Genomic DNA, 27452 nt, shown 5'->3' with positions numbered 1-27452 from the left:
GGCATCGGAGCCCTGTCCCTCAAATCTAACAGAGTGGTGCAAATCCGTTCAGAGGTAAAGTCTGAAGAGCAGGTTGTAGCACAAAAGCCCCGCTGAGCCATCTCTCAGGTCCACCTCACACAAAGCAATGAAGAAATATCTCCATCACCCAAAGGTTGGTGTATTCTTCCAAGGACCTCACTAGAGTGAACAAAGATATTGGAGATCGAGTGCTCCAGAGATCCCACCAACACTACAGAAGTCACACAAGAACTGGACATTTGGGACATTTTAAAGCAACCTCTCTAGAGATCTCCAGAGAGGGAGGAAAGGTCAGTCAGCTCTAAGAGCAGCTGAGTATCCAAAATGCCTGGACTATATTAGTCTCAGGCCACCCTTGTATGTCACCTCTGTACCCGCCACGAGATTGTTCTCTGATCAGACTTCCCGCAAGCTTTCTAAAAGGGCGAAAAAAGGAAAGCAGGTGGTGAAAAGAAAGGAATGATGACGTCTCTAAAAGCCATCTCCACCTCCTGGCACTGTCACCTCATCTTTACCAGCCCTGCAAAAGCTCCAAGAATGAAGTGGTGAGGTTGCTCTGCAGATACAGAGGCTGTAAGAGAAGACATCAAGAACTGTCAGTGACATCCTTCAGGGACGTTGTGCAGAAGATGTGCAGTCCTAGACAGCAAGGGCTGGGACTGGCACCAGGGTTTATGAACCAGCAAGAACTTTTGTGTGCCATCAAAAAGACAAGAAAAAATAGGGACAGTAGAGAGCAGATCACGTTCAACACGCTGAGGACATGATTTGAGGCTTCATCTGCCTAAGTACCAAAGGGTTTGGGAGCACAGCGCAAAGAGCTCTTCACCTCCGCTGCCACGCTCAGTATATGAGCATCCTCCTTTGTGTCTCCTGCAGCCCTTTTCATCAGATAAATCCGTGCAAGTGGCCTTGGGGAAGAGCAAAAGGCGCTCCTGAAACACGGCGAGATGTCTCCCACCTACAGCTCTCTGGCTTTCTCCACCAGCTGCTGGCAGAGGCGGCGCAGGCAAAATTTCTGCTCCATCCCCTCCTTTCCCCCCTTTCCTTTTCACGTTTTGAGGGCCTGCTGGGAAGGTTTGAAGGATTTCTCCTTCCCTTTCCTCCTGGCTCAGCCACTCCAAAATAAACAGCCCCCAGCAAAGAAACACAGCGCTGCTTAATAAATTCTCCCTGTAAGGACAGAGGATTCATAGAAGAATGGATTATTTCCAAGGGTACCAAGATAATTACATGGGTAAGTAGGAAGAGTTCAAGAAAACAGTTTGAATTTTCTTATCGGCTTCCCATAGCTTGGAGCAAAAAGAAAATAAAATGCTGTACTGTAATCAAATCATGTTTTCTGAAGCCCTCTGTTGGCAAGTGCACAATTTCTTCACCACTTGTATTAAACCAGAAATACTTAGAAGAAAATGATCGCATTTTGAAAGGGAAAGAAGTGGGGCCCAAAAGCACCGCGTGAGCTGCTCACAGGATGTTCTTGCCTGGTGGGAACAAGGATTTCACCCATTAATACAGCGAATGCCTGTTGTATCTCCTATGTAAACCTCACCCTTGCTACAGCATCTGATTCCTGATAGAGCTGTGCCCCAGTGCTGGCCAGTAAGGGTCTGTGGGAACACACAGTGTACACTTCTCCTTCTGAAAAGGAGATTTTTGACATCCTTTTGAAGGGCAACCAAACGAAGCTATCACAGAATATCCAACTACCTCCATGGAAGACCATTGAGTCTCTGCTCCTGACTTCCAAGACGCATCCTTATGGTTTTGGTTGCCTTCCTAGCATCCCCAAAATAGACTTCTGGAGATTCAAGCTTGAGAGGACAGTCTGGTTTTATCCTGGCTGCTTCTGAGCTACAAGGAACCCCCTCCAGCTTCGTCAGTACCAGGTCTGCGCTTTCGCAAGCACAATGAAGTTTTGCTCACGACCACGCATGTGATTTTAGTTCAGTGCCGATACCACCACACCTAAAGAAAAGTGCAGGTTATAAATATACATATTAACCAACATGAGTAATAGTACTTTAACAATGTGGATGTTTAGCATCAAACCTAAAATGATTACGGTCAAATTATACAAGATAATACCATTTACAGCAAGCAACAGTTTGACCAGCCATTAAATAACTAGGGAAAAAAAGCATCAAAACTAGAAGCTTTATATCACATGGCACAACCTGTCACCAACATTTCAAAAGCAGAAACCACACATTTGTAAAGAAATTAAGGCATGAAATAGCATTTTCAATACATCGTGAAGAACATCCCACCCCCAAACACAAATGCGGACTTGGGTGAAGTGTCCCCAAGTGTGACACTGGTGGGATGGACCCCAGTGACTGGGAGGGAGCCCGGCCTGACTCCCACTCTCCAGGATGGACAGACGGACATTTTTGGGCAACAGATTTCCAGCTTGGCCCTTCAAAAGTCCTCGTGCCCAGCTGAACGTTCCCGGCTCAACAGGAATCTCGGCCTGTGGGCCGCGCACACAGACATAGCAAGAAATAAACTGCAGGACACAATATAAATGTTGGTCCCTCACAACCACCGCCAATTCACAATTCGAGAAAATGAGCACAGCAAACACACCCGTACACACACACACACACACACACACACACGCTCTACCTGAACGTGTTCAAGCTAGAGCTTTATTCTACTATTTTTTAAAGATAGAATTCTGCTGATTGATAAAAACATCTGTTCCTCACCAACACCAAACTTCCGACTTGTAGACTCTGTAAATACGGAGTATATCTATAGGAACAACATGTTGTAAGGCACTAGAAGAGGAATTTATATAAGAAGAATGCATAAAAATAAACAGAGAGCCAAATATCTGGGAAAATTCTTTTACATTTTCATTTTCACATCTAAAGCATTTTTGACTTCCAAGACAATGCGTTTATTCTGTTTTTTTTTTTTTAATAATTAACTAATATACTATTATCATGCTAAAAACAACCCCCCTTGCAGTCTCGGACCCAAAATGCATCTTTTCCATCCATGAAGCCAGGTGTCCCCCTCCCACTGACTGCAACAGGAATTTGAACTCACACTTGAATTCCACTGAAAAAAGGACACGGCTCGGCAATCTGACACTTCAGTATTTAAGGTATTGAAAATATCCCCCCTCGCCTAGAAACTGAGACACAGAAAGTGAATTTTCCTCCCCCGGACAAAGAGAAATCCCCAGCAAACCCAGCCAGAACCACCAATGTAAATGTTTGCTGCTTGGACTCAGGTCTCACCTCCAATAAAGACAGCCCACGCGGAATTGTGTTTGTATAAAAGATATTTACTTCAATTATCACACCTAGGGTGCTAGTGAATAATAATAATAATAATACATCGTGTGAGTTTCATACAGTGATATTGCTTCTCCATATCATATAGGGACTGTTGTACAGTGCTGAGAACAAACATTATATGGCTAACCAAACGAAGACAGAAGAAACAATGCCATTCTGCTGACGAGGGAGCGCTGCCCTGCTACTGCCAGCCATATAAACTCTTACTTTTATGTTTAAACAAATACCAAGAAATAAAATGTTACAAAAGATGAGTCACAGCAACACAACGTGGGCTTCTCAAAGCTACTTGTACAAATAAAAAAAATGACACTTTTTTTTTTTTTTTTGGTCAATTGGGTCTTTGTGAGGATTTTTTCTTTTAAATCTGTGATTGTGAATATAACAAACAAGCTCTAAAAACATCTAAGACTTAGTGCGTTACAGAAAAAATATAAAATACTGCTAAAAATGTAAGACACCACAATACACTGGGGTAAAAACTGAGCTTATTATTAAAAAAAAAAAAGTTCTCAGGAAAAAGTACACCACTTTCTGTTCGAGTTCGTCTTGTGCTGTGTTAGTAGTCGGGGCATTTCAAAGCTCTGCCCATTATCATGGCAAGTAGTTATTGCACAAATGCAAAGAGTTAATTTCTTAATTAAAAAAAAATAAAAATGAAGAGGGACATGAGAGAAACAATTAAAAAACAAAACAAAAGAACATTCCCCCCCCCCTCCCCAGCCAACCTCCATCTGCTTTGGAATTAACGTCCAAATCTGTACATGTGACATTCTCGCAGCATTTCCAGCGAGTGGGGCGCGCGGTGCCCCCGCTTTTGGAACGGGAAGGGTAAAACATGCTTTCCAACACAGAAATGCATAGAGTATTGAGACAGGAACAACCTTTTTGTTCCGCGGAGGTTACCCGATCGTTACCGCAGGGCTTTTTTGTCTGTTTAAATTCTCTTTTTCAGACTATGCCGGAAGGAAAGAACCTCGTGGGAGGAAATTCATCTGATGGTTTTCAGTGGGACACCCTCGAAAGGCAAAGTGCAAATTCGCTTCCAAACCCGCAGCGGCAGTGCCGTGTGGCTGCCCGGTGCCGTGTGGCCAATGCGGTGCCGTGTGGCCAGCGCGATGCCGTGTGGCCAGCGCGATGCCGTGTGGCCATCGTGGTGCCGTGTGGCCGCCCAGTGCCGTGTGGCCGTCACGGTGCCGTGTGGCCGCCCAGTGCCGTGTGGCCGTCACGGTGCCGTGTGGCCGCCTGGTGCCGTGTGGCCGTCACGGTGCTGTGTGGCCACCCGGTGCCGTGTGGCCGTCACGGTGCCGTGTGGCTGGCGTGGTGCCGTGTGGCCACCCGGTGCCGTGTGGCCGTTACGGTGCCGTGTGGCTGGCGTGGTGCCGTGTGGCCGCCCGGTGCCGTGTGGCCGCCCGGTGCCGTGTGGCCGCCCGGTGCCGTGTGGCCATCGTGGCGCCGGTGCGGATGGACACGTGCTCCCTGCCACCGGCTGCGGCCGTTTCTAGCGCAACGCTTTTCCATTTTGCTCCACGCAGCTGGGCGCTCCCCGGTTTCCCAGCCAGGGAAAGCCTGTCTGAACGTGTTTCGACACCGCGAGAGAACTAAACGACTCCTCCGTGAACAAAGATCGATTCGCAATGCGCGACCTCCGCAGTTCGCACCAGGGAAAGTTGCTGCTGCACAAGGTGATTATTTCTTTTCGTTTTTTTCCTCAACCAACTTTGAGTGAGAAGAACGTCAGAAATTCAAACATACGCCAACAAAGATGAACATCACAGGAAACCAGTCTCTCATTTTAAATTAACACTCTTGAGTAAATCGCAATGGACTCTGACAAAGGGGCACTGCATCGTCATGAAATTCTCAGTAGAGGCTCTAGGAGGCTAAGGGTATTTTCTCTCTCTGTATATTTTAACTCTTGTCTTTTGCAACTGAGGCTTCTTATTCTCAGTCCTAAATTACTTTAAAACTACTTAAATAATATTATTTATTAGGCATTTAGATAAAATATTTTTTTTTAAAAATGATTGCTCTAAAAAACACAACAGGGGCACAATGATATGGATACGCCAGTGAGCCGACACCTCCCGCTCCGTCGCTGGGATAGCCCAGACTTTCTCCAACATCCGTTTATGGGATATGTATATACTCCTGCTGTGTTCACATCAAACAAAAAACAAACCTCAAAAAAAGAAACTGTTGAAATTAATCTCATAAATAGGAAATAGTAGATTGTTTTCCTAATCACAAACCACGTTTATATATTTCACCTTATGATGCTGTAGAGAGAGCAAGCTCGACAGAGGGCACACAAGTGCTGAGGATGCCGGCGGGCGAACGCAAACCCAAACTGAGACCGGAATGACTTTCCAGCGCCTCGCCACCCAGCTCCGGGCACGGAAAAGACGACAGCACGTGTTAGTGATGGCACGAAAGGACGCGGTGACAAGCTGGCGATGGCCGGAGCCCACGAGTGCTTCCTGAACGGTGACAGACCTGCGAGCGCGGCGGGTGAGACGGAGCTTCACAAGCAAAACCGCTGCTGGGTGAGGGCGGATCTTCCAATCCCAGACCCAACCAGAGCCAACCCAGAGGGATTATTATTATTTTATTTACTTTTCTTCCCTTGGGGACCTGAATCCTCCTGAACTAGAGCTCACGCTCGCCGGCGTTGGGCGGCCAGGACGTAAACCTCCCAACGCAACATGAGGATTTCTATTGCACAAAGCCTCAGCGCACAGTGTCTCGAGTGCTCGTTGGCACGGGAACCCTCCTCGGTCGGCGTTCGCTTTCCCCCCACCCCAATGAAAAGCGGCTGTGAGCGCTGCAGTCTAGACCCCTGTGCTTTAGATTATTCTCCACAAAGAGATTAGGCAATAAGGCACATAGCTTTCCAAGTTTAGAAAGACTGTTGAGTAGGAAAGTAGCAAAACTGAAAAACTTAACGGGAAACGCGGTAACATATGGGATTTCGATGACATGCCTATTGATTGAAAATAATTTCACACTGAATCAAAATCTTTCTGCCACAGAACAAAACTGATTGGTGATCTCCATCTCTCTAGAGGAGGAGAGAAGGAAATGGAAGCCCTGATCGAGGAAAAAGAAAAGTACGATATGGATGTGGTCTTGCTTATTCCCCGCAAGCCTCCTGTAGGAACTAGATGCCCAGGTGCTCCCTGTACAGCCTGTACAGGCATCCAGAGGTAACGAGGTACTTTGGAAACACTTTTAAAGCTACTAATAATTTACCCCCATTTAAATAATACATCACAATAGCACTAAGGGTCTAACGTAAGCAAACAAAAGCCAGAGAAGTCTGATCAAAAGACTGATTGTAGAAGATGCTTTTTGTATTTACTTGGAGATCAGATTGTACCTCGGAGCAAGTCAAGTGCCAAGTTTTGTTTCTTCTCATGAAAACACAGAGGTTCACCCTCTGAGAGAAATGGCAGAATAGAGGATTTCTATCTCATTCCTAAGAATACTTGAATTTTCAGCTTAGGGAGATGAAGAATGAAGCACGTGCTTTAATTTGATACTTAATTTTCTGATCAGCTGTTTTTGCCGTTGTTTTAACCACGCTGCACATCTTTACCGTCCACCTTCCCCCCGTACACAGGTTTAGCAGAGTATATGTGGCGTGTACAAATACCTGGCATATTAACTTGCTGCAAGCCGCACCAAAGCAAAACCTACAGCCCAACCGTTACAGGACGTTGCGGGCAAGGTTTGACCTTCCATTTCACGTCCCTCGGCTTTTGCGCATCTCAGACCCTTGGAATTACTTCTATGTATTCTGACCGCGATCTTCCCCCTCCTCATTAGCTGAACCGCGGATCTCAGACACCCCGGTCTCTCAGGTGGTTAATCCCCTCTTAACGACAGGGAATTTATCTGACAAGTGGGAAAACGGCATTCTCTGCGCATTAAAACACATGTTGGTTTTAAGCCCGCGCTCACCTACGCCCCAAATGATTTTGTGAATATGGCTGTAGCGATTCTATGCACCATTAAGACCAAGCATGTAAGTACGAGATATACAGAAGGGCTCTTCCATACCACAATCATGTACATATATATATTTAACAACTCCTAAAAATGCATATTAGTTACCCGCATAGACAGAAGAGGATAATGCAACTTGACGCTGTTTTTCTTGTCATTGACAGAGAGGTTGTGCTGTTACGAACTTCACCACAGAATTACACAGTAACTTTACAAAGAGCAGGTATGTCACCATAACAGCAGAAATCTCCTGGCACGACTCTCCATTTCCAAGGATCTTTGGATGAAGGTTGTACTAGGTAGTACAAATATCTCTAAAATTCAAACAAAAATCAAAGACATGACATCACGGGGACCGTAGGCATCTACTTTTCTGTCCTGTTTCCTGCACTGTTTTGTTCTGGTTAAGAATTCAGTCATCATCTGCACTTGGCTGTTTCAAGATACAAAACTGCAATGATACCATGAAACCAAGGGTTTTAATAATAAGAAATCTACACAACTGTGGCAAAAATCTACCAACATCACTGTGAGTAAAGCAAGCTTGAAAAAAGGGCAGCAACTGTCCTTTGTAGAATAGCTGGACAAGGAAAAATACCATAATCTTCTTATTTTTTTTAAAAGGAGGCATTTCCTTTCAATGCACTTTAGTGCCAGAACATGTTTGTGAATACCAATGAAAATCAAGCTCAGGAATCAGATCATTATTTTTTTCTGTTCACAAAACAGTTGTAAAAATGGAGAATTCATAGCCAGCCAAGGACTTTGGGGTCGACCTGGCGTGCCCAGGTTTTGGGAGAAGCTGGTCTGGTGCCTCCATTGGTCCTTGGCTGAGCAGGGTCACTAATGGAAGTTCAGGGAAAGCCTTTCTTCAACTGGAAAATGACCTTACAACTAACACTTTCTATTCAATATGCCACAGTAGCACTCGGCTGGGGAGAAATCATCCCTGAGGAGAGAGATGGCACCACTTGCAAACCTGTTTTTAAGGCTTTTTGAAAACTTAAGTGCACAGGCCTAACGCTAACCTTCTCCAAAAGGGTACATTTCACCTTCAGAGCATAAAAACGTTTTATCCTTGCATATTAACAGGGTTAGGGCATAGTACATGACCTGGTCATGTGCAACAAATCAGTCCCTAGGCATAGCATAAACGGCTTTTCTTGCTATAAAGTTCATTATTAACTCTATTTTATACATGGCATAGCCAATATATCCCATAAAATAGATGGGGAGGAAAGAACAAGTTGGTGAAATAATAGTTCTCCATTTTAGGGCTCAAATACATAGGTGAATGAGACGGGGTCAACTAAGTCACTTTGCAAATTAAGAAGATTGAGCCGGAACAGAAATTCAGATGATCTCGTGCTTTCCACGCCAGTGATTCTCCTTGCAATTTAAAACCATCCAGCAAGATTTTAAACTGCTGGGAAAAGAAGTCTTTTGTTTGTACAGAATTTTAAGATTATCTCCTTTTTAAAATTTTTTAATAAGTTGATTGTATATGCAACACAAAGGAAGAAAATGCTGATGTTCAAAGAGCGGGGCGGCAGAAAGTGCAATGGGAAAGTAGGAGCCCAGCATCTGAGTGAACCCAGTAACTGCTCTGCAGCTGTTCTACCTGCGTGAGTTTCATTTAGGAATATGAGGCTATTAAGCCACCTGTCTCGTCAGGGCCAGAACTGCCACTCGCTCACGGCCAAGACTTGATGTGGTTTTAGTGAACATTAAATCTGGCCCCCACCTAAGAACTATCTTTTCCTCTTCTCCTCCTCCCATGTTCCTGACATTCCTCACGGAACTCCGGCAGCTCAGCCCCGACAGCCCTTGAAGACAGAGAAAATCCCGGGATACGCACGCTGGGTGAAGAACAACGAGGAGAATTTAAGAACCTCACTCCTTAGGAAGAGATACAAATGAAGCAAATCTGGTGCCCTCCATCTGCACGTTAAAATGTCACCGATTTACTTTCAGTTTGCAACAAATTGCTAAAATTACCCATCTCTTTGCACCCTCGCTCAAGGCACTGGTCCAGATTACTGTGAAATTTCCGTTTAAATAAACTATGTCGGATTTAAGTGCAAGAAGTGTCCAAAACCAATTACTTCTTCTCATGTATTCTTATACTTTATATACGGTCACTTTTTTATTTATAAATTTATTTATTCTTCTGTTTCTAACCTGCCCTGTTCTTTTCGCCAGGAGCATTTTTATTTCATATAAGTTTGAAGAATACTTGAAATTAATAATTTTAAGATGGCAAATGACAGACTCGTGACTGCAGCTGTGCTAGTGGGGACTGCAATCACTATCAGCATTTGCCGTTATTTCATTACGTTATTTTGTCCGATTTCCCTCAATCCTACTTGATGAGAATCTCTCCGCTTTGTAGTTTGAATTATCAGAATGATGCTCTTCTCCTACTCACTATTTCTCCCACTAAAGGATTGAAAAATAGCAACTTTTACGTAATTGGATCAGAGGATATTGCATAGAATTCTGTCGTGTTCATGACCCCTCTTCTCTACATCGCTCCCATATGCACAAGTTACATAAAAATAATGCAAAGATCTTTCACCTAATGAGAAAGGCACATATTGTTTTTCTTTTTAACTGTGAGATAGATCTTTTCTGTTACAGCAAGGAGTTTGTTATTAAAGGACTCACTAATTCATGATATGGGTAGAGTGCAATGATACAGGTTCCTTTAGAGAGCGCCCCTATCTATAGGCATTTTACAGATGAATAAATAAAATGGTCAGATTCTATGGCATCAAGAGCAATTGTAATTAAATGCATTCCTGCCAATAAACATGTGCAATTCCACTGTCTGAAATCTGTATCCTCAAAAATGGAAGCATATTGACAACCCTATTGTATGAAGCCCCTGCCAGGGGATACTTTTGCTTTCAGCAAACCAAGTATTACACTATTGTCCTTCCCTCACTATTTTATCTACAATTTTATCTGCAGTATAAAGGCCTGGGGCCTTCACCCACAGTTTTAGTAAGAGCACGGAACTGGAAACAGAAAGAGAGAATACAAAATGCTTTTAAAGAACCTCAGGAAAAAAAGACTCTGGCATTACAGATTTTCTGAAAACTACCTGTGCTTTTAGCCAGGGGGCACAGAAACGCCAACAGCGAGGGCTCTGCTGCCAAGAGTGACCGTCCCGCGAGATGAGCCCCATGTCACACGTGCCCGAAAAACACCTTTTCCCTTCCCATGCCATCAGGGACCCGAGAGGGTAAAAAAGCCCCCGTGCTACTCTTTGGCATTTCTTCCCTTCTGCCTTTTGATCCTTTTCATTAAGTTAAAAAAGAGTTATTCCACTCAACGCCCTCCTCAAAGCGTTGCTTCGAAATGCCTCACTCGATCAGAAATAGAGCGGAAATCTCTCCGTGCCGCCGGAGTTCAGTCTCTAAGCCGGGAGGCCTCTGCCAGTTTGGAAAGCCAGTAGGTAACTCATCTCCAACGGGAGAATCTCAGCAGTAGTTCAAGCTAATCCGTTTCACTTGCCACTGAAACAGAGAAGCAGCTGTGACCTTGGCTAAAAACCGGGAACGAACAGCTGGGAACATCGACTCTCCGAGCCCCATCCGCGGGTGTTTCTCTGCCCTTAAAGAAGTTGGTCACTAAGGGACCCAAAGTGATGCCCGGGTCACCCCAACAGCATCTCAGCAGGCTAATCCACATTCAACGCAGATCATGAAACGGGAAACAACAAAAGGAGCTAAGCCGTTAATAAAGTGCCAAAAATATAGGAAATACTGACAGCATTTTATTTGATTAATTTTATAATAGATACCAATGACAACCTTTGGCAGGATGGAGTGACTTCTGACTTACGAATGCTGTCTTTACCCAGCAAAATTACATGACTCAAATGTAATAATGGAGCTTAGAATTAACAGTTAGTGTTATAAAAGAAAGATTTCCTCTAGGGCAAGCTACAGATATGCTTTTTAAAAATCATTACAGCATTAAAAACCAGGCAGATACTAAAGAATCCTAAAGAACTAGTGGAATCCTGAAAAGCAAACCAAAAATAAACAGGAAAGAAAAAAAAAGATATAAGTTTCAAGGCACTTACGTATTGCTTATTAAGAAGAGAGATTGACCTTAAGTGCTGCATTTGCGTTCAACCTGTGAATACAGTTCCGCTGTCGTCTAACGCAGCACGAGCTCTCAGTAAGCATCATGGAATGCAATCGTATAGACACAGGCACAAGAACAGTTTGGGGAATATTAATTTAAAAATAAAAATCGTCAAACAGAAAAAAACCCTCACTATGGAGAAAGCCAAGAAGAACCACTTGACTGCATCAAGCACCTGGATCTCACATCAGCAGACAAGGACAGTAGGAACAGACTGGCAAGTGTCTTGCCTACAATTAATTAAAAAAACCCCACCTGAACCAAACAACAACCAAGAAAAAAATAAAGAACGTAAGAAAACATCAGCGTCTTCTAGTCAGAAGCGTCGCTTCTCGGCTGAAGACGCGTCTTGTTATGACTTGTATTAAGGTATGTGTATTTTTACCGGGACGTGCACTTATCCATGGAGCTGTGCTCTGAAAGTCAAACCAGGACACTGTACAGATACCGAGAGGTGACACTTGGCTTTGCCACGTTATTTCCCTCGCTGGCCGTTCCCGCGGACTAACTGCGCTGCCGATAAGAAGCCGTAACCGCTTCCAGCACGAGCTGTCGCTTACTGGTGTCTGTCATTACAGATTCTCTATCAGCTCATCACAGAAAGGGGCAGCTGCTCTCTCTGCTCCTCAATTTTAGCTTTGCATCACAAGCCCTCAGTTACCCAAGGAGGTTATCCTGAAACAGCGAGCAGTAAAAATAGGAAATAAATCCCTGCCTTTCAGCCTCCTAGAGCCTTCTTCATCATGAAAAGGATTGGTTTTAGTGTACTGATTCTTAATTTGTGAAAACTTGCGCTAAGTGCTGCTGTTGCATGTTAAGAGACTGTAAATGAAATACATAAGTTCTAAAACATCATGCAAGAAATGTGGTTTCACATCTTACAGTCAAAAATCCTACTAATGAATTAATACAAGCACACTGAGGTGTAATATTGGGAACATACCTTTAAAGTCGGAACTCCTCTCCCCATCCCTCCCTCCCCCAAAATCAGAAAAGTAATATTAATTAAACTTAAGAAGTAATGAATGCACCATTAAAGTGTCATCAAAAAGATGCTGACCTAAGACAAAAGTTCAATGATACACAATACGGTCAAAAGTCTTCAATCAATAATATACAGTATGACAACTACATCTTGTAAATTATACCCAATACTGCCGGCAGTCTATCCCTCTAAAGAATATTTGCCCCCTTTCATCCCTTCCTAACAATCAGATAATAAAATACAGCACCTATAAATAAGCAAAAAAAAATTATATATATATATATTTATATATATATATATATTCCGAAATCATCTATTGTTAGTTTTAAAGATATGGCAATAAAGGAGTCTAAATTAGCAAACTTGTAGAAGCCATAACTGATAAAACAGCTTATTGAAAAAAGGTGGCAGTAATGCACTCTATGTGTGCACAAGTACGTAAGAAAATACACAGACGTATAAAATTGCACGCACACACTCACGCACACACATCCTTCCACGCACCTCTATGCTCACGCATATACATATAGACAACAGGAGGAGTTAGAGACAAGTTAGAATTGGATTTGTACTTTGATCAGCCCTAAACCTGTGCATAAAATAATGGAAAAAGGCTGTATTTCTGCAGGGCAGAACGGTCTAGACTGGGACCAGAGAGCATGAAGGTTTTGGTTTGGGGTTTGGGCTATTTCCATCATGGGAAGAGCCCGTCCGGTCATTGCCATGTACTCGTTTTTTTTTTTTAATTCCACGCAAAAATAAGCTTCCCACAACTAAAACGTATTTAAAAATCAGTGCTCGTGGTGGGAAGAGAGTCAGTAAATGGCCACCAACAGCAGGAAAAGTTCTCGATGTGAGGCAGCTCCAGTCCCCTCTCAGTGGTGTGTGACAGCAATCGTACACGTGAGCTAACGCTTCAGCGACTCCACGTAAGCTGAGTATTTCGGGTTACGACACACGTCTCCGAAGTAGCAGGCTGAAATGTTACTGGCCAACGTTTGCTTTGAGCGATCTGCGTTTACCGAAAGGAAATCCTGTACACTACGAACCAAGTGAAATGATCAAGTACATGCTGTTTCTAAGTTGTCTCCTAAACCTCCTAGATATGAGGTCTGATCAGCGTGCTCTGTGGTTAGAGGTTAAAAAGCAGATTATAAAATACCTAAATTCAGATTTTTTTTTTTTTGTCCTGATTTGGCCTAAAATGGAGTGTATTAAACAAACTCTGGTCTGCAAAAGCCCAGAATCAGTTAAAGCTATGAAACAATGTGCACTACGTGTCAATATTCTATTTCACTTACAAGAAAACACTAAGTCAGCTACCACAAATTAAGATATTTTCCTGATGTGACTTTTTTTTTTTGTTTTGTTAAAAAATATGTGGAGTAAATGTGTTTTGTTTTTCTTTTTTTAATTCAAAGTTTCAAACAACAAGATTCTTTTCTTTTCTTGAAAATACATAGGAATCCAAACTAGTGTGTTTAGAGTCGGTTGACTGTGCAATCTCTTAGTGGCAACTGAACAGCTACAAAAAACTTTCTTTTTCTTTTTTTTTTCTTTTTTTTTTGAAAAATCTCCCCTTTTTTCCTGGTTTAAGAAGATAATAGTGTATTATCGCTCTGTAGCCATTAGATGGCAGATAAAAAGCCCCCTTTTAATATGTGGGTTTGATTTTTTTTCTCTTTTTTTTTTTCTTTTTTTTTTTTTTTTCCTGTTTTTCTGTTTTTAAAGCCCACACCAAAGAGGAGGGCACAAGGCAAAGCTGTATGAGTTATTCCAGAAACCGTGGAAATCACTTAGGGCAATAATAAAAACACTTCAGGGTACAAAAAAGCTTGACTACACATTTCAGTTTTCTTCCTCGAAAACACAAACATAAATTGGGCTTAACGCTCCTTTTTTTTTTTTTGTTTTCTATATGCACCTTGGCCTATGGCGTTTTTGCCCTGTGGCCCGCAGGGCGGTTAAGTGCGCAACACAATAAAACCAGTAGAGGTCCAGTTTCACTTCCCAGCTCTCCAGAGTTGGGCGAGTTTAAATCTCAAAACTCCCACTCGACGGCCTCTTCTCGACTCGCGGCCTTCTCCAAGCGGTGGATGATGTTGTTCAAGTTCGCCGCTTTCTTTTTCCTCAGGGAGCTGTCTCGCGTGTTCCTGGAGCTCGCCGCCTCTGAGAAGCCGAACAGGCTCTGGAGAGAGTTGGCTTTCTGCGAGCCTGCGGCCGGCGTCGAGCTCGTACTTGGCACACTGGAGATTTTCTCTGAACTTTCTTTTGACTTGTAGGAGCTCTCCCCTGTAAGGACTGAGGTGGAGGCAGCTGAGGTAGAGGCATCCCCTTCCGTGGCAGAGTTTGGCAGTGTCTCCAGAGCTTCTCCCGGGCGCTGCGATGCCGGCGGGGAGCTCTGGCGCGGCGCCCTGAGCCTGCCCTCGTCGTCGGTGTCCTCCGGGCTCTCCGCCTGCGACGGCTCCGCTTTCTCCGAACACCTGGCGCCTCGCAGTGCCTCTTCCCCGGCTTCGAAAGCCGACTCCGCTGACCCTCCCTGAGACTTTGTGGTTGCATTGCTGTACTCGTCCGCCTCCGGGCCGCTCGGCTTGCCTTCGGGTGGGCCGTCCGCGTCCACGCCATCGCAGCTGTCTCCCTCGGAGCTGTGGGCCGCCCGGCTGTTTCTGGCGGAGGGAGAGTCGCTCGACCCGGCCTGGCTCTGGCTCCCGGCTTGGATCTCCTCGATGAACAGCTCCCGGCGGATGCGAGACCTAGGAGACAGGGGAGAGGGATGGTGAGTCTGCCGGGGTCGCTCAGAGCCGCCCTGCTCTACCACATTTAAAACGCCCTTTCCTGAGGTGCCGTTTTGTCTTGGCTACGGGACAGCCGCGCCACGCGGGGTCAGTGGGAGCGCTCACACCCTTCCAACCCAAAGGACTGATGAAAAGGCACTTGGAAGAACATGGAATATTGTCAAGATGCTCTTAGTCCTGGAGAAGGCTGAGAGGGGATCTTATCAATGTTGATCAACAGCTCCAGGGTGGGTGTCAAGATGGACCAGACTCTTTTCAGTGGTGCCCAACAACAGGGTGAGGGGCAATGGGCACAGACTGAAACACAGGAGGTTCCATCTGAATATGAGGAGAAACTTTGTTCCTTTGAGGTGCCAGAGCCCTGGCCCAGGCTGCCCAGAGCGGGTGTGGAGTCTCCTTCTCTGAGACATTCAAACCCACCTGGACCGACCTGTGTGATCTGCCCTGGTGACCCTGCGTGAGCAGGTGGGTTGGACTGGGCGATCTCCAGAGGTCCCTTCAACCCCAACCAGCCTGTGACTCTGTAATCTCATTTTCCCCAGCCACACGAACCCTGCTGTGCTCAAAGCGACCACCCGGGGGCTCCTCCACAGGGCAGCAGGAGGGCAGGAGGTCACAGATGGGATTTTGAACAGAAAAGCCATTTCTGGTGAATTCTGCAGTGCTCAGTGTTGAGACTGACCCCTCTGACTTCAACCAGGATTTTGTGTATTTATTGTAAATCTGACATTGATGACTGGCCCATCTAGTAACCTCTGCAGGCGTTAGGGAATAAAGCAAAAATATAAACTTTATGCAGATAATAAATCCGTACTAAAATGACTGGTGAAAGCCAATGACAGATCATCTTCTCCCCCTTTTTTTTTCACGTTTAAATTAAGTAACATTTGTAATTACATGCTCGATTTTTACAGCACTGGACATGGTTTAAGGGACAGAGATTAGAAGTTCTGCAGTCTCCCATTCCCACTAAAAGTCTGACATCAGGAAGGTGAAACTTCACAACACACTGGACCAGAAAAGGGATGATTTAGAAAACATGAAGACATTTCTAGTAGATCCAGAAGAAAACAGTTTGTAAATACAAACCAATTCAGTTTTCTGCTAGAAGTGAGCCACAATTTGCCCAAACAAACAGGAGAAAAATCTGGAGAACCCTCCTGGTGTTCTCCTGGACACCAAGGAGACGTGAAGATGAAACAAAGTCTGTTTTTGTGGAACTGCTCTGGGGAAGTAGAGCCTTTCGACAGCCTGTCAGCCTATGAGCTAGTCTGGATTCTGCCTCATTTTTTATTTAAAAAATCGATTTTAGAACATGAATACAAGACAAGGGTGCATTTCAAGGGAATGAATGCATTCCACGTGTAAGTAAAATTGCCCGCTGTCCCACCTTGTGCCTGCTATTACTTGAAGCGTGCAATAATACCTCACACACACTACCTTTGCCATTTAACTTGGTCCTTCCTCTCTACTCCTGCTCTCTTTAGGAGCTCCCAATATCCTCACAAGTACAGACACAGGGAGAGTTTAGCAAAACTTGATCTTTCAGAGTGAAGATAACACTTTTGGTTTTAGTCAGGGAGAACTGCTAAGGGTCTTGCAAATCACAAGTGAAATGCTGTCCCAGTGCTTATAGCTGGACCATTTTTTCATTTTTCCCTAATACGCTACAGAAGACAGCACACAATGGAAAAAAATTAGGGTAAATGCAGAGCACCATGTGAATACTGCTTTTGAAGCTAATGATATTATTGACTTACTTGAGATGCAACAGAGTATTTCAGCAGTGCTTGCTGACTCTACACTTTTGAAGGATTTAGGGGATCTGTAATTTTCCCTAGGAGAATATTACTCACCTAACAGAAGACCACAGGTGCTAACATTAATTTTCTATTACCATTAATTGCATGCATCCTGCAACATCGATTATCAGGTTCTATTTATGCCTATAATCTTGCACAGACATTGATCCAGAACGTGCTGCTCCTCTAACGTCCCCCAAGTCAGGAGGGGAAACAGGTAAGAGCTTTGGCACATAAAATACCTCAGGTCCAGCAAGATACTGAACAACGACATGGTCGCTGAGTATCTGCCCACAGCCCTACAGAATAAAGGTTTGATGTGTGTTCAAATCCCTGGAATTCGCACCCAATACATTGCTTCTGAAATCCAGTCTGGCTCCTGATTAACACAGTAATTAAATCCCTATGGTAAAAAAGAACTGGTGACAGCAGCTCGGAAAACCCCAGAGAGCATTCCTCTCGGTAGAAGGTGTTGGCCTCAACATCAACACGTCCTGTTGGCATTTAGCAGTGTAACTCAAAATATCAGAGATCTCATCTCCTGCGGTATATGTTGAAGTTCCCTGCACAAGCTTTCACACAACATCGAAACAGGCACAATGCTGCAGTTCATTGAAAAATATACCCAGAGTGTGAGCAATGAAAATTAGGATCCAACAGCACTAGATTACAATCCAGGAAAGTTTGGTTTAATTCCTGATGCTTCTGCAGTATCATCTCTGTGACCTTACCGAGTTTATGTGCCAGTTTCCACATGTGAAATGGGTTAGAAATCCCCACCTCCTAATTTTTTGTACCATTCTTAAGACAATAGAGTCTCAGACTCTGATGTGTCCTGTATGTGCTTCACTGCTGCAGAGTAAGGTATATTTATTTTTTATGTTCTGAGACCTATGTGATTGGCATGGATGCAAAGCCATAGATTGGAGAAGTTTGCAGACATGTCAAAATCCTTTATACCTATTTATATTCTGAAGTGAATTATTTTTTTGCCTGCTGAGGGTTGTTTTTTTAAATTTCTTTTGCCGCATAAAATGAATACCAGGGCTGACCTCCCATCTGGTGGATATAAAGGTAGATTCTGCTGTAGCAGCCACCTTTGGAAAGCGAGGTTTGGGCTGAATCCCAAACAAAAAGCGTCATTGCAGCAGGATTCCCAAGGGACAGGAAAACAAACTTGTCCAAATCTGTACCCTGCATTACCTGAATTTAAAGAAAAATTTATATTAAAGAAAACTTAAGAGATCTGAGATGTGGATTTGCTGCTGTGTGAAGACTCTTCAGTTTGGCAAAGAAACTGGCTGAGGGAAAGTATAAAAGAGATAAACAGGAGTGTGTCCTGGAGAAGATGAAGAGGAGCAACACTACCCATTTTTTGCAACAGATGAGTTGCAGAACAGCCAGACCCTGATCCCCTAGCAGAACACAGAACGAGTACCTCTTCTGCTACGACCTGCAAATTATTTAAGAGCACTTCATGCATGAAAGCTAAGAAAATTATTGTACAGAGGAAAAGAACAGGCAGGTGTTTTGATTTTCAGTGGTGGCAACCGCTCAGAGCACCCAGGGCTCCGAACAGGCTCAAACATCTCTTTGAAGTCTGGGAGACGCAGCAGCACATCTGGGAGCAGATCCAGATCCCTCAGTGCTGGGAGGCTTGTGCTTCCCACCAGCCTCCAGCACCTTGTTTATACATCTTTTATTTTGTATACAACTGTCAGCACCTAGTCTGCATTAATGTATAGCTTGCTGTGGCTAAACGCGCTGATCAATCATGACTTGTCAGGCTTCCGCGCTGCACGCCCGAACAGGAGATCTCCCGATAATGAGGAAGATGACACATGCCACCAGTGCTCCCGCACTCGTCTGCCTAAGTGAGAACAGCACATTTTGCTGTCAGGCCAAAGGGAACATATTTTCATAGGCATTCCTCCAACTTGTGTATAATTGCCTAGAAGTGGGAACTGGAAGAGAGGCCTGCATTTGAGCAGTGAAAGAGGCTGCATCTGCAGCGAATTCAAGCCAGTGAAATTCAGTGTAAATATGATTACCCGCTGGTTATCATTTTTAAATTTTATGTTGTTTACTATAAACATTATTTAACTATTGTGCATAATATTTCTGAGACATCTCATTAAACAGTGCTGCTTCTGCTTCAGCTACTTCTCTGTTAAAAGCTGAGAAGGGCCAAAGTGGAAAATACCCTTTAAATGTTAGCAGTTTCTAAAAACAAACAAGTTTAGCAATCTGGACTAATTAGGAGCATTACTGGCTCCAAGTGAAGGAGCAGAATAGTACTAAATCTGGTATCTTAACTGTACCTGTTCAATATTCATTAGTGCGAATTTCTTGGAGAAAAGTCTGTTGCACTAATTAAGATTCCCAAGCACAGTTGATAATGTTTATTCAAATCCTTCTAATTCTTATATCCAATTCCAGCATTGTTTCTTTTTATCGGTGTCTCCAGGCCAAAACCTACTTCAGCGGTTCAAATGCGGAGAAGATTCCTTCTAATATGAGAAAGGAACTAAAGAGAGCAACATCTTATTTCATTTCAGCGGGACTCAATGATTTAATCATAACAAGGACATAAATCTGCAGCCACATCTGACTTCAGGGTTATCAGTTCTCTGTCCTTCACGACTGTGTGGAGCTTCCCAGAAATACAGCACACGCTGTGCCTATTTTCAGAGCTTAGTGACTCAAGACCTAAAAGAAAATCCCCTTTTTGCTCTTTTGTGGGAAAATTATACGACAGAAGCAGTGCAATTCTGATGCCACCCAGCAGAGGACACTTCCAGGTATCCCCCACCAAGTGACCCAGGTGTAACAGACGCCTATATATGTGTATATACGTGTGAGTATGCATCTGTGAGAGTGTGCATATGCAAGTAAGAAAGACCAGTCTTGCTTACTGCAATGGGATTTATAAATATTCAATAGTGGACATCTCTAAATCCACGCCCACCCCAAAAGCGAGACTTTCTGTTTAAAAGCGCTACTTACATCAATATGTGAATATTGCTGTTCCTCAGGGATGACTTAAAATTAGGCTAGCGCATTAGCATTACTTTTAGTTAGAACCTCCCTGCTGTTGAAACTGTTCATTCTGTACAACCACCCAACGCTAGCGGAAGCAGACACAGCCTGCTGAAGCAGAGCAGCAAAACAAATCCTTTAGAAGTAGGGCTCCCGGGAGACCTCATACCTGTAATTGTGGAACCAGTTGATCACGGTGCTGGTTTTCAAGTTGAGCTGCGTGGCGAGTTCCTCAATAGTTTTTGGTGATGGGTATGGCTTTTGCTGGTAGGCTCGTTTCAGAGCTTCCTTCTCTTCTGGCGCCAGCACCACGCGGGGTTTCTTGAGCTGGTGCTGTGGCTGCGGGCTGGCTCCCTGGCTGTAGTCGATGCCAGCGGACGAGGACTCGCAGGACTGGCTGTCGCTAACAGAGCTGTGTCGCCGTTTCATGTAGGCTGAAAGAGAAGCGCATCGGATCAGCCCCAGCCGAACACAAACGCAAAAATCAATGGATGCGTGAGCTGCGGAATGAACGCGGACACGACGGGTTGTAGATGAATGGATGAGCTATCTGGAGAGAGCGGAAAGGAAGGGGCATCGTCAGAGATCAGAGGAAAGCAAATGTGGGGAGGTTGCAAGAGCCAGAAAAAGAAGAAAGAATGGGAAGAAAAGTAGATAAAACGACTGGAAACCTGCCAGAGTCTTTTGCTTTTTCAGTGAACGTGGAACATGAATAACAGGGTTCGGTTAACATGACGAATTTCAAATTCACTCTTTCAAGAGTGGTGAACTTCCACGCAAGCACCCAATTCGGACAGTTGCACTTCAGCTGAAATGGTTTTGGTTGTTAAACACTTAAGGTGTACACTGAGGTCTCTGAATTACAAATCTGACTATGGAAGCTGAAGGCAGCGGCAGCCGCGTCTCTAACACACGATGGCGCCCAGAGCCCAGAGATCTCAGCAACGGGCTGGATGAACCGTCAGGCGTTTGCTCCTTTTTCCTACAGATCTTCACTATAGTGGTGACAGGTTATGAAAGAAAACCAGCCCACAGCATCCTCCTCCCAGCAAGACTCTTTCAAAAATGGATATACTTTTAGGGAAGTTCTTGCTGCACTGATGGAGCTCGGTGAGGCTGATGGTGGAAGCCTGAGACACCACCGTGACTCTTCCTCCCTGATGGACTGAATTATCCAGGCAAATTCTGCAAGGAAACGCTTGTCACTGACTTGATTCATTTACACCAGGCAAGGAGAGGTGGGATTTACTGCACCTGGCAGTATCATGCACAAGCATTGCTAATGAGGGGGCTGAAAATGGCAAATATAGATGAATCTTGTCAATAAAATATTTAATGGCCTGTTAAATACCTTCTAGATATTTAAGAGTTTAGGCATTCAGGAGCTGCAATTTGATAACCTCGGCTATTAAGTTCCAGATTACACCAGCCTGACATCAATCTAGCAGGCACTTCATCTCCAACAGCCGGGAGCTCTGACTGGAGCCAGGGACCGGCGTGGAGCACGTCACACCGGTCAGAGACCAAGTTCTTCAAAAAATAACGCTTCTCTCTACCCACAGCTCTGCCTTTAGGCTGAGGGGGCACAAAGAATAAAAATGCAATGCAATCAAATGAACAGAAACGTTGAAAGCCCTTCATACAGAAGCCAACTTCTCCTGGCACAGCTCCCGACAGGCTGGCCACGTTGTCCGTCTCCACTGGTACGTCCAGTGGGACCTTTTTACGCTGTGTCTTATTATCATCCAAGTGAATTTTGAACACACTCTGTAACCTTTGGGGGTATCTGCATGGCCCTCATTTTGTTTTTCCTGAATATGACAGATTACCTGTGGATTGCCTACTGTGTAAGATCACTGATATGGAACAGAATGTGCGTTGCTCATGATCCATCACTCTGCCATGATACAGTCCTGCGTGCTTTTGAAATAACCATAAAAAGTAAAGCGTTGTTGGTTTTTGTTTGTTGTGCTTTTTAAAAATACCTTCTTTTTAAAAATCACCTACTTGGATTTTTCCCATCAGCTGAAGAACTGCAAAGTGACCACAGGTAAGCGCATTATTTCAAGGTGACCTATTTGCCTTATTTTTGCAGCCTTCCAGGAACTGTTACAACCTTCAACCACGGAATTCATCATTCCAGCAATATAATCTCACATTTATATAAGGTCTTTAATCTCAAAGACTCCTCGGTGTTATTTCAAACTTGCATTGACACGCAAACTCTATACACAAGGTTGCCTTGTCTTTTGATAGCAGACCCAAGAGGGCTGAGAGCCGGCAGCTATCGCTTCAGCAACGTGCCACAGTTTCGAGGAGGCCATGAGACAAACCAGAACCTCCCGTGGAAGATGTAGAAGGTGTTCAGGTTATCTCTAACTGGAGTTTCTGGAATTTGGTCAGGCGACTGAGTTAACATGAGACACCCATGCACCGGGATGCTCCGAATCTCTGCTTTCTCTGCTCGCCAAGGGATGGCATTGCTGGCAGGTCAGAGCTCCCATCTTTAGACTCCTAAGGACAGCACAGAGCTGTGACAGCTTGGGAAATATTTCCTGCCCTGCGTCTACCTCTGCGTTTGTAACCCGTGCTGGGGTCACAAAAGTTGCAAGAGCTTATTTGGGTGTCTTTCATATGAATGGAACAAATTATTTAAACTCACGTGTTTTCTTAACAGAAAAACGAAGGGGATGTCCCACTGTTCTGTCACAACCAGTTGTTTTTCTGGAGGATAACACATTATCAGAACAAATTTCCATGGGGCCAAAGGCACGGTCCTGGCACTTCGCCACGTGCTGAACTAGCACCCAAGCTTTAGGCTTTAATGGTGCTCTCTGGAAACTTTAGATGACGTTTATAAACGCTTTTCCTTTTGAATTCTTATTTTAAACATATGTGCCGCGTGTAGACAACATAAGGAGATCATTCAGCACATGTGCCGTGACAGCAAGGCTCACACTGCAAGTCGCAAACACGCTTGATTTTTGGAGAAGTTTGATTTTTTCCTGTGATCGGTCTCCACTTCTCAGGAGACCCATGGAATGAAAACAATAGTAATTTGAGCACAAGTCTTGATGTGGGTAGAGACCAACTCGTCAAGGCCAGAGCTCTGTCTCCTGAATTTTACCACCTTATGTCCCCATTGCTTTGCCAACCTGACCTCACCGCGTCCCTTTGGGAACGCTCCCAACACGTGCTCAGCTCCAGCCGCAGCACACGCTATTGCACAACTAGTGGCCGCCCACCGAGGTGAAACACAGCCCCTTTTAATATAATTTTTATCTTATGCGGTATTGAACAAGATTATTAAAAAGCGAAATAATGGGGAAATAAAGGGAATTAAATTTTCTCCTGACAGCAGGCTTGAGGTTCTGTTCAGCGAGCAGCGCGACGCTACCAGCAGCGCAGGCACCGCAGTTATGAGGCAGAGGAATGAACCCTCCCAAAGCAGAAAAAGTGCTGCGGTGTCTCAGCCTTGTGAGCACAAACCCCCGGCTTCCTCCAAAGAGGTTACTTAATGTACACTGCAAATTTGCACAGCCTCTTAAAATGGACATTTATAGCACAGGCCTTAAATTGGCAGAACAGGGAAAAAAAAAGATATATTTGGCTCACCTTTATCATAATTATTAATTTACTCCCTTAATAAAATGTGGCAGAGAAATAATTGATAATAATGTTTCGCTGGTAGCAGATCCAGTTGCATTGTTCTTTAACTGACATTAAGTTGAATTCTTAATGTGGCTCTAGAGCAATTTAAAAGGTTAAATCACAGGATCCTCACCCGCATGAAAGGATTTTGCGGAAAATACAGGGTTGAATTCACTTTAGAGTGCTCTGCTATGCAGACAGCACTTACATAGTTCAGGAGCTCAGTGCAGAGCCTCAAATGATTTACAGCCTTATCTCTATTCAGGTGCCATCTATACAGCATATGTATTGCACAGTATTTGATAAGAATCCAGTTTAGAAAATAGTTTTGAAAGGACATTGTCAGTACTACTTTTAAATTATTTTTATTTTATTTTCCTGCATTATGGGCGATATTCTCTTTGAGGCTATAAAAATCCAGCGAGTTGACAATTTTATTTCTGCCATATTTCTAATGCAGCGAAAAACACTGTGGCTCCCTTTGGTTTACAGTGGTAAGTGGGAAACCCAAGTGGATTTGACTCCCTGTGGAAGATCATACACCATTTGTGATAAGATACTCTGCCGCATTATATTATACTGGTTACTATGACAAGGATTTGAATTTCTTCTTAAAAGACCAGAATTGTCCCAGAAGCTCCCTCACCACAATTTTTAATATAATCACCAAGTTCTTGATCAAATGCGTTAATGCTTTCAGGACATCAGTCAACAGCAGCGCTTTCAGTGCACACGATTAATGCTGTCGGTACTAATATCATTAAGGGATAGCTTGAAAGATGTATATATCATTAATTAGATAACTGCTGATAATGGCAGCCTAAGAGTGTCTCTTATAAAATCACAAGAACATACTAAAAACAGGGCTTTAAATAACCACTGGTTTTTAGTAATGAATTTAAAATACAGAGAGTAGGACAAATTTTCAGCATATACTCCCTACTAAAACACCCAATAACACCTTAGATCTCTCACAGGTACTCATGACCGCACGTATTAACACAATCACCTTTCCCCATCCCTATAAAGGCTGCAAATTTAACTATTTTCAAATACCTTTTCATAAAGGCTGCATTTTTCTTTCCTCCTAGTGACCACCAGTGCAGGACTGGCAAGAAGCTCTCTCAGGAATCAATGCACCGTTCTTCCAGCCCAACATCTGTGACCAGCTGCAGCCCTATTAACTAATAACCCACAGCCAGCTCTCAAACTTGCATTTCTCATTTGGTAAGGCAAGTTATCAGCAATACACCAGGGCCTCAGTAATTAATCTACAGGAGAATATAGCAATGATTTCATGACAGCTGGTGGATATGTTTTTGGTTTTTTTTTAGATGTATCTGCTTGAGCTAGCATCAACTAAGGCTATAAAAAAGCCGTCATGAAGTCCTTTTGCATAACCTTCACAATACTGGATCAATGCTGCCTCTATACTATTTATGGAGAATTCTAAAAGACGCGGTCATCTTCGAAATCACGGCAAACATGAGTCAGCAGTCCGCCCCCAGTTACCTTTTTTCTCCATTCGTTTCATATCCATCAGCTTCTCCACGTTGTTGGGATCGTTCAGCCACAGCTGCATGCGGACAAAGGGTTCCCGTCCCTTCAGACTCAGCTTGTGCCAGGGCTTCGGGCGAGCCAGAAGGTCTGAGACAGAGCCTTGTGTTAGCCCTAGGATTGTCTCCCCAAACAAACGCTGACCTAATACGAAATTGAAAAATCGCATGAATTCATTCAGCTGAGAGACGAGGCTAACTAAAATCATTCGACAATTACTCTTACTTCAGAATTGAAAACCCAAAAGAAACATTTAGAAGAATAAAACTCTCCCCACCGCCCCAAAAGTGTAAATATTGAGCTTTAGTTTAATCCTTAGCATCTGACTGTGGTAAAGAGGGGAGCTCAGCACCTTTGGGGACCAGGACCTTACAGTGAAACAGTGCGCAAAAAATAAAATTAATGAGATTAAAAGTAAACTGAACTTTTAGCTGAGCAGGCAACTAGTGAGAGCAGTGAGGCCACTTCACTCTTTGGCAGGAGGGCAGCGCAACAGCTTAATTCCAGCAGGGCAATCCAGACATTTCACGCAATCAATGAACCAAGACCAACGCAACCCCCCGTGCAGCAACGGCCATGTAAGTGTCCTCAGAGACACGTGTGCGTATTTGCTGTGCTGTGCTATCTGTGCTCTTCTAACTGTTTTACCAACTGCAGATAATAACGTTTTACAATTTAACAGCTTTTCTTACAGCCTCTACAATACTTCTAGTTAAGAATACCTAATTTTAGTTCTCTTTCAAAATGCTGTTGTCTAGCAGGGTAAAAACTACATATGCTTTTTTCAATGTACAGCGTTTGTATGTGCATTAGGAACCCTAGTTTTACATGGTTAAGAAGTAACTTAGCAAGAACTGTGGAAGGGGCCTGTTGCAGCTCAAGCCCAACCATACAGCTGCGTTTCTAAAACCTTTCACTTCACTGTTCTTCCTAAACTGCCTTGATATGCACGAGCTTTTGTTACAAGACAGAGCCTGAAGTCCTCTGAGTCACCACCGGTGATTTCTGATAGAAGCGCAGCTATCGTGTATTTTCAAGGTAACCCAAAGATCATAAGGACCAAGTTTAGGCCTCGAGGTCTTGTGTCTGATCTGTAGCTTCTGAATGCCCTCGCTAACCCAAAGCAGAACGCTCTTCCTTCACTGCCCAGCAATGCCAGCAGCCTCAAGATCCCCAAGGGACGATGCAGATACGCGGGGGCTTGTGCTCCTACAGCTCTGCAGGACATGCCCGCGCCTGCAAAAGCACCATCAGCTCTTGTCTTCACAGCCTTGTCTGGTCCTGTCACAAACAGGCTGTGGAAAATATCTACTCCATAAACCCCTCCCCTGTGTGCTTCATTCCATGAATCTCCTCCCCCTCTTCAAAAACACCTCAAAACCTTTGGCCTGGCCATTTTTTTTCTCCTGTATGGGGAGAAGAGTGAATTTTGGACCACCTAGAAGCTGCAGAATGTCCCAAGGGCCAAGTGAGCCTGCAAGGCTTTTGGAGGAAGCAGCTGAGATAATGAAAGGCAGAAAAGGGAAACAACAATAGGGCTAACACGAAACACTCTGCTGATAAGCTCTGAATTTAACCCTGAAAATGGTTCTTACAGACTGAACAGAAACCTAAATTCAGAATTCACTTGTGAATTTGCCACTACCCTCAGTATCAGAAATATCCAACAAAAACAGTAGTACAGGGTCAATTTTAAACTGTGTCTATTGCAGTGTTAACATACTCCTCATTTGTATTTAAAAACATCAGTAAGGCATTATCCATTTACCTTTAAACCTGCCAGCTACTTACAAGATCAGACAACTATTTAAAGATCTTCCAACTCAGACCAACTGGTCCGGTTTATTGTGTGGCCACATGAACAGGAACACTGGCACAAATTTGCAAAAGGGTTGGGAACAAACAGCCCAGAGCAGGTACGAGCAATTCTGCTAAAGGAAATGAACTTCAAACTATAGCCTAAAAATTAAAAATGCAAACATGGAAGGAGATAACATCATGTTCTCTAGGTGTTAAGAACAAAGCTAAACATGTTTGTGTCGTTTATTTTATCCCAGGACAGGATAAACACCTGAAAGGCTCCCAAGATAATGGGGAATGTGTTAGGAATAACTCTCAGGAGGCA

General features: G+C 43.9%; 1 protein-coding gene across 8 annotated transcripts in view; it reads right to left on the bottom strand.

Annotated features, from left to right (window-relative positions):
* Window positions 1–27452, bottom strand: part of CUX1 (cut like homeobox 1) — a 262345-nt gene that overhangs the window by 16606 nt on the left and 218287 nt on the right. For 7 of the 8 annotated variants that reach the window (XM_082068458.1, XM_082068459.1, XM_082068460.1 and 4 more), the window contains 3 exons: window positions 25283–25471; window positions 20289–20553; window positions 12586–15236 (listed from right to left, as the gene is read on the bottom strand). The exons of the other annotated variant lie outside the window; for it this stretch is intronic. In XM_082068458.1, the coding sequence (XP_081924584.1) occupies window positions 14525–15236; window positions 20289–20553; window positions 25283–25471 (1166 nt within the window). In that variant the 3' untranslated portion in view covers window positions 12586–14524. Of the gene's footprint in view, window positions 1–12585; window positions 15237–20288; window positions 20554–25282; window positions 25472–27452 lie in introns of those variants that run through there. 8 annotated transcript variants of the gene reach the window in all.

This window comes from Streptopelia decaocto (assembly GCF_964273445.1).
Source record: "Streptopelia decaocto genome assembly, chromosome: 18".
Classification (NCBI taxonomy): domain Eukaryota; kingdom Metazoa; phylum Chordata; class Aves; order Columbiformes; family Columbidae; genus Streptopelia; species Streptopelia decaocto.
The sequence above is the reverse complement of the archived record's forward strand: the minus strand, read 5'-3'. Positions and strand labels throughout refer to the sequence as shown.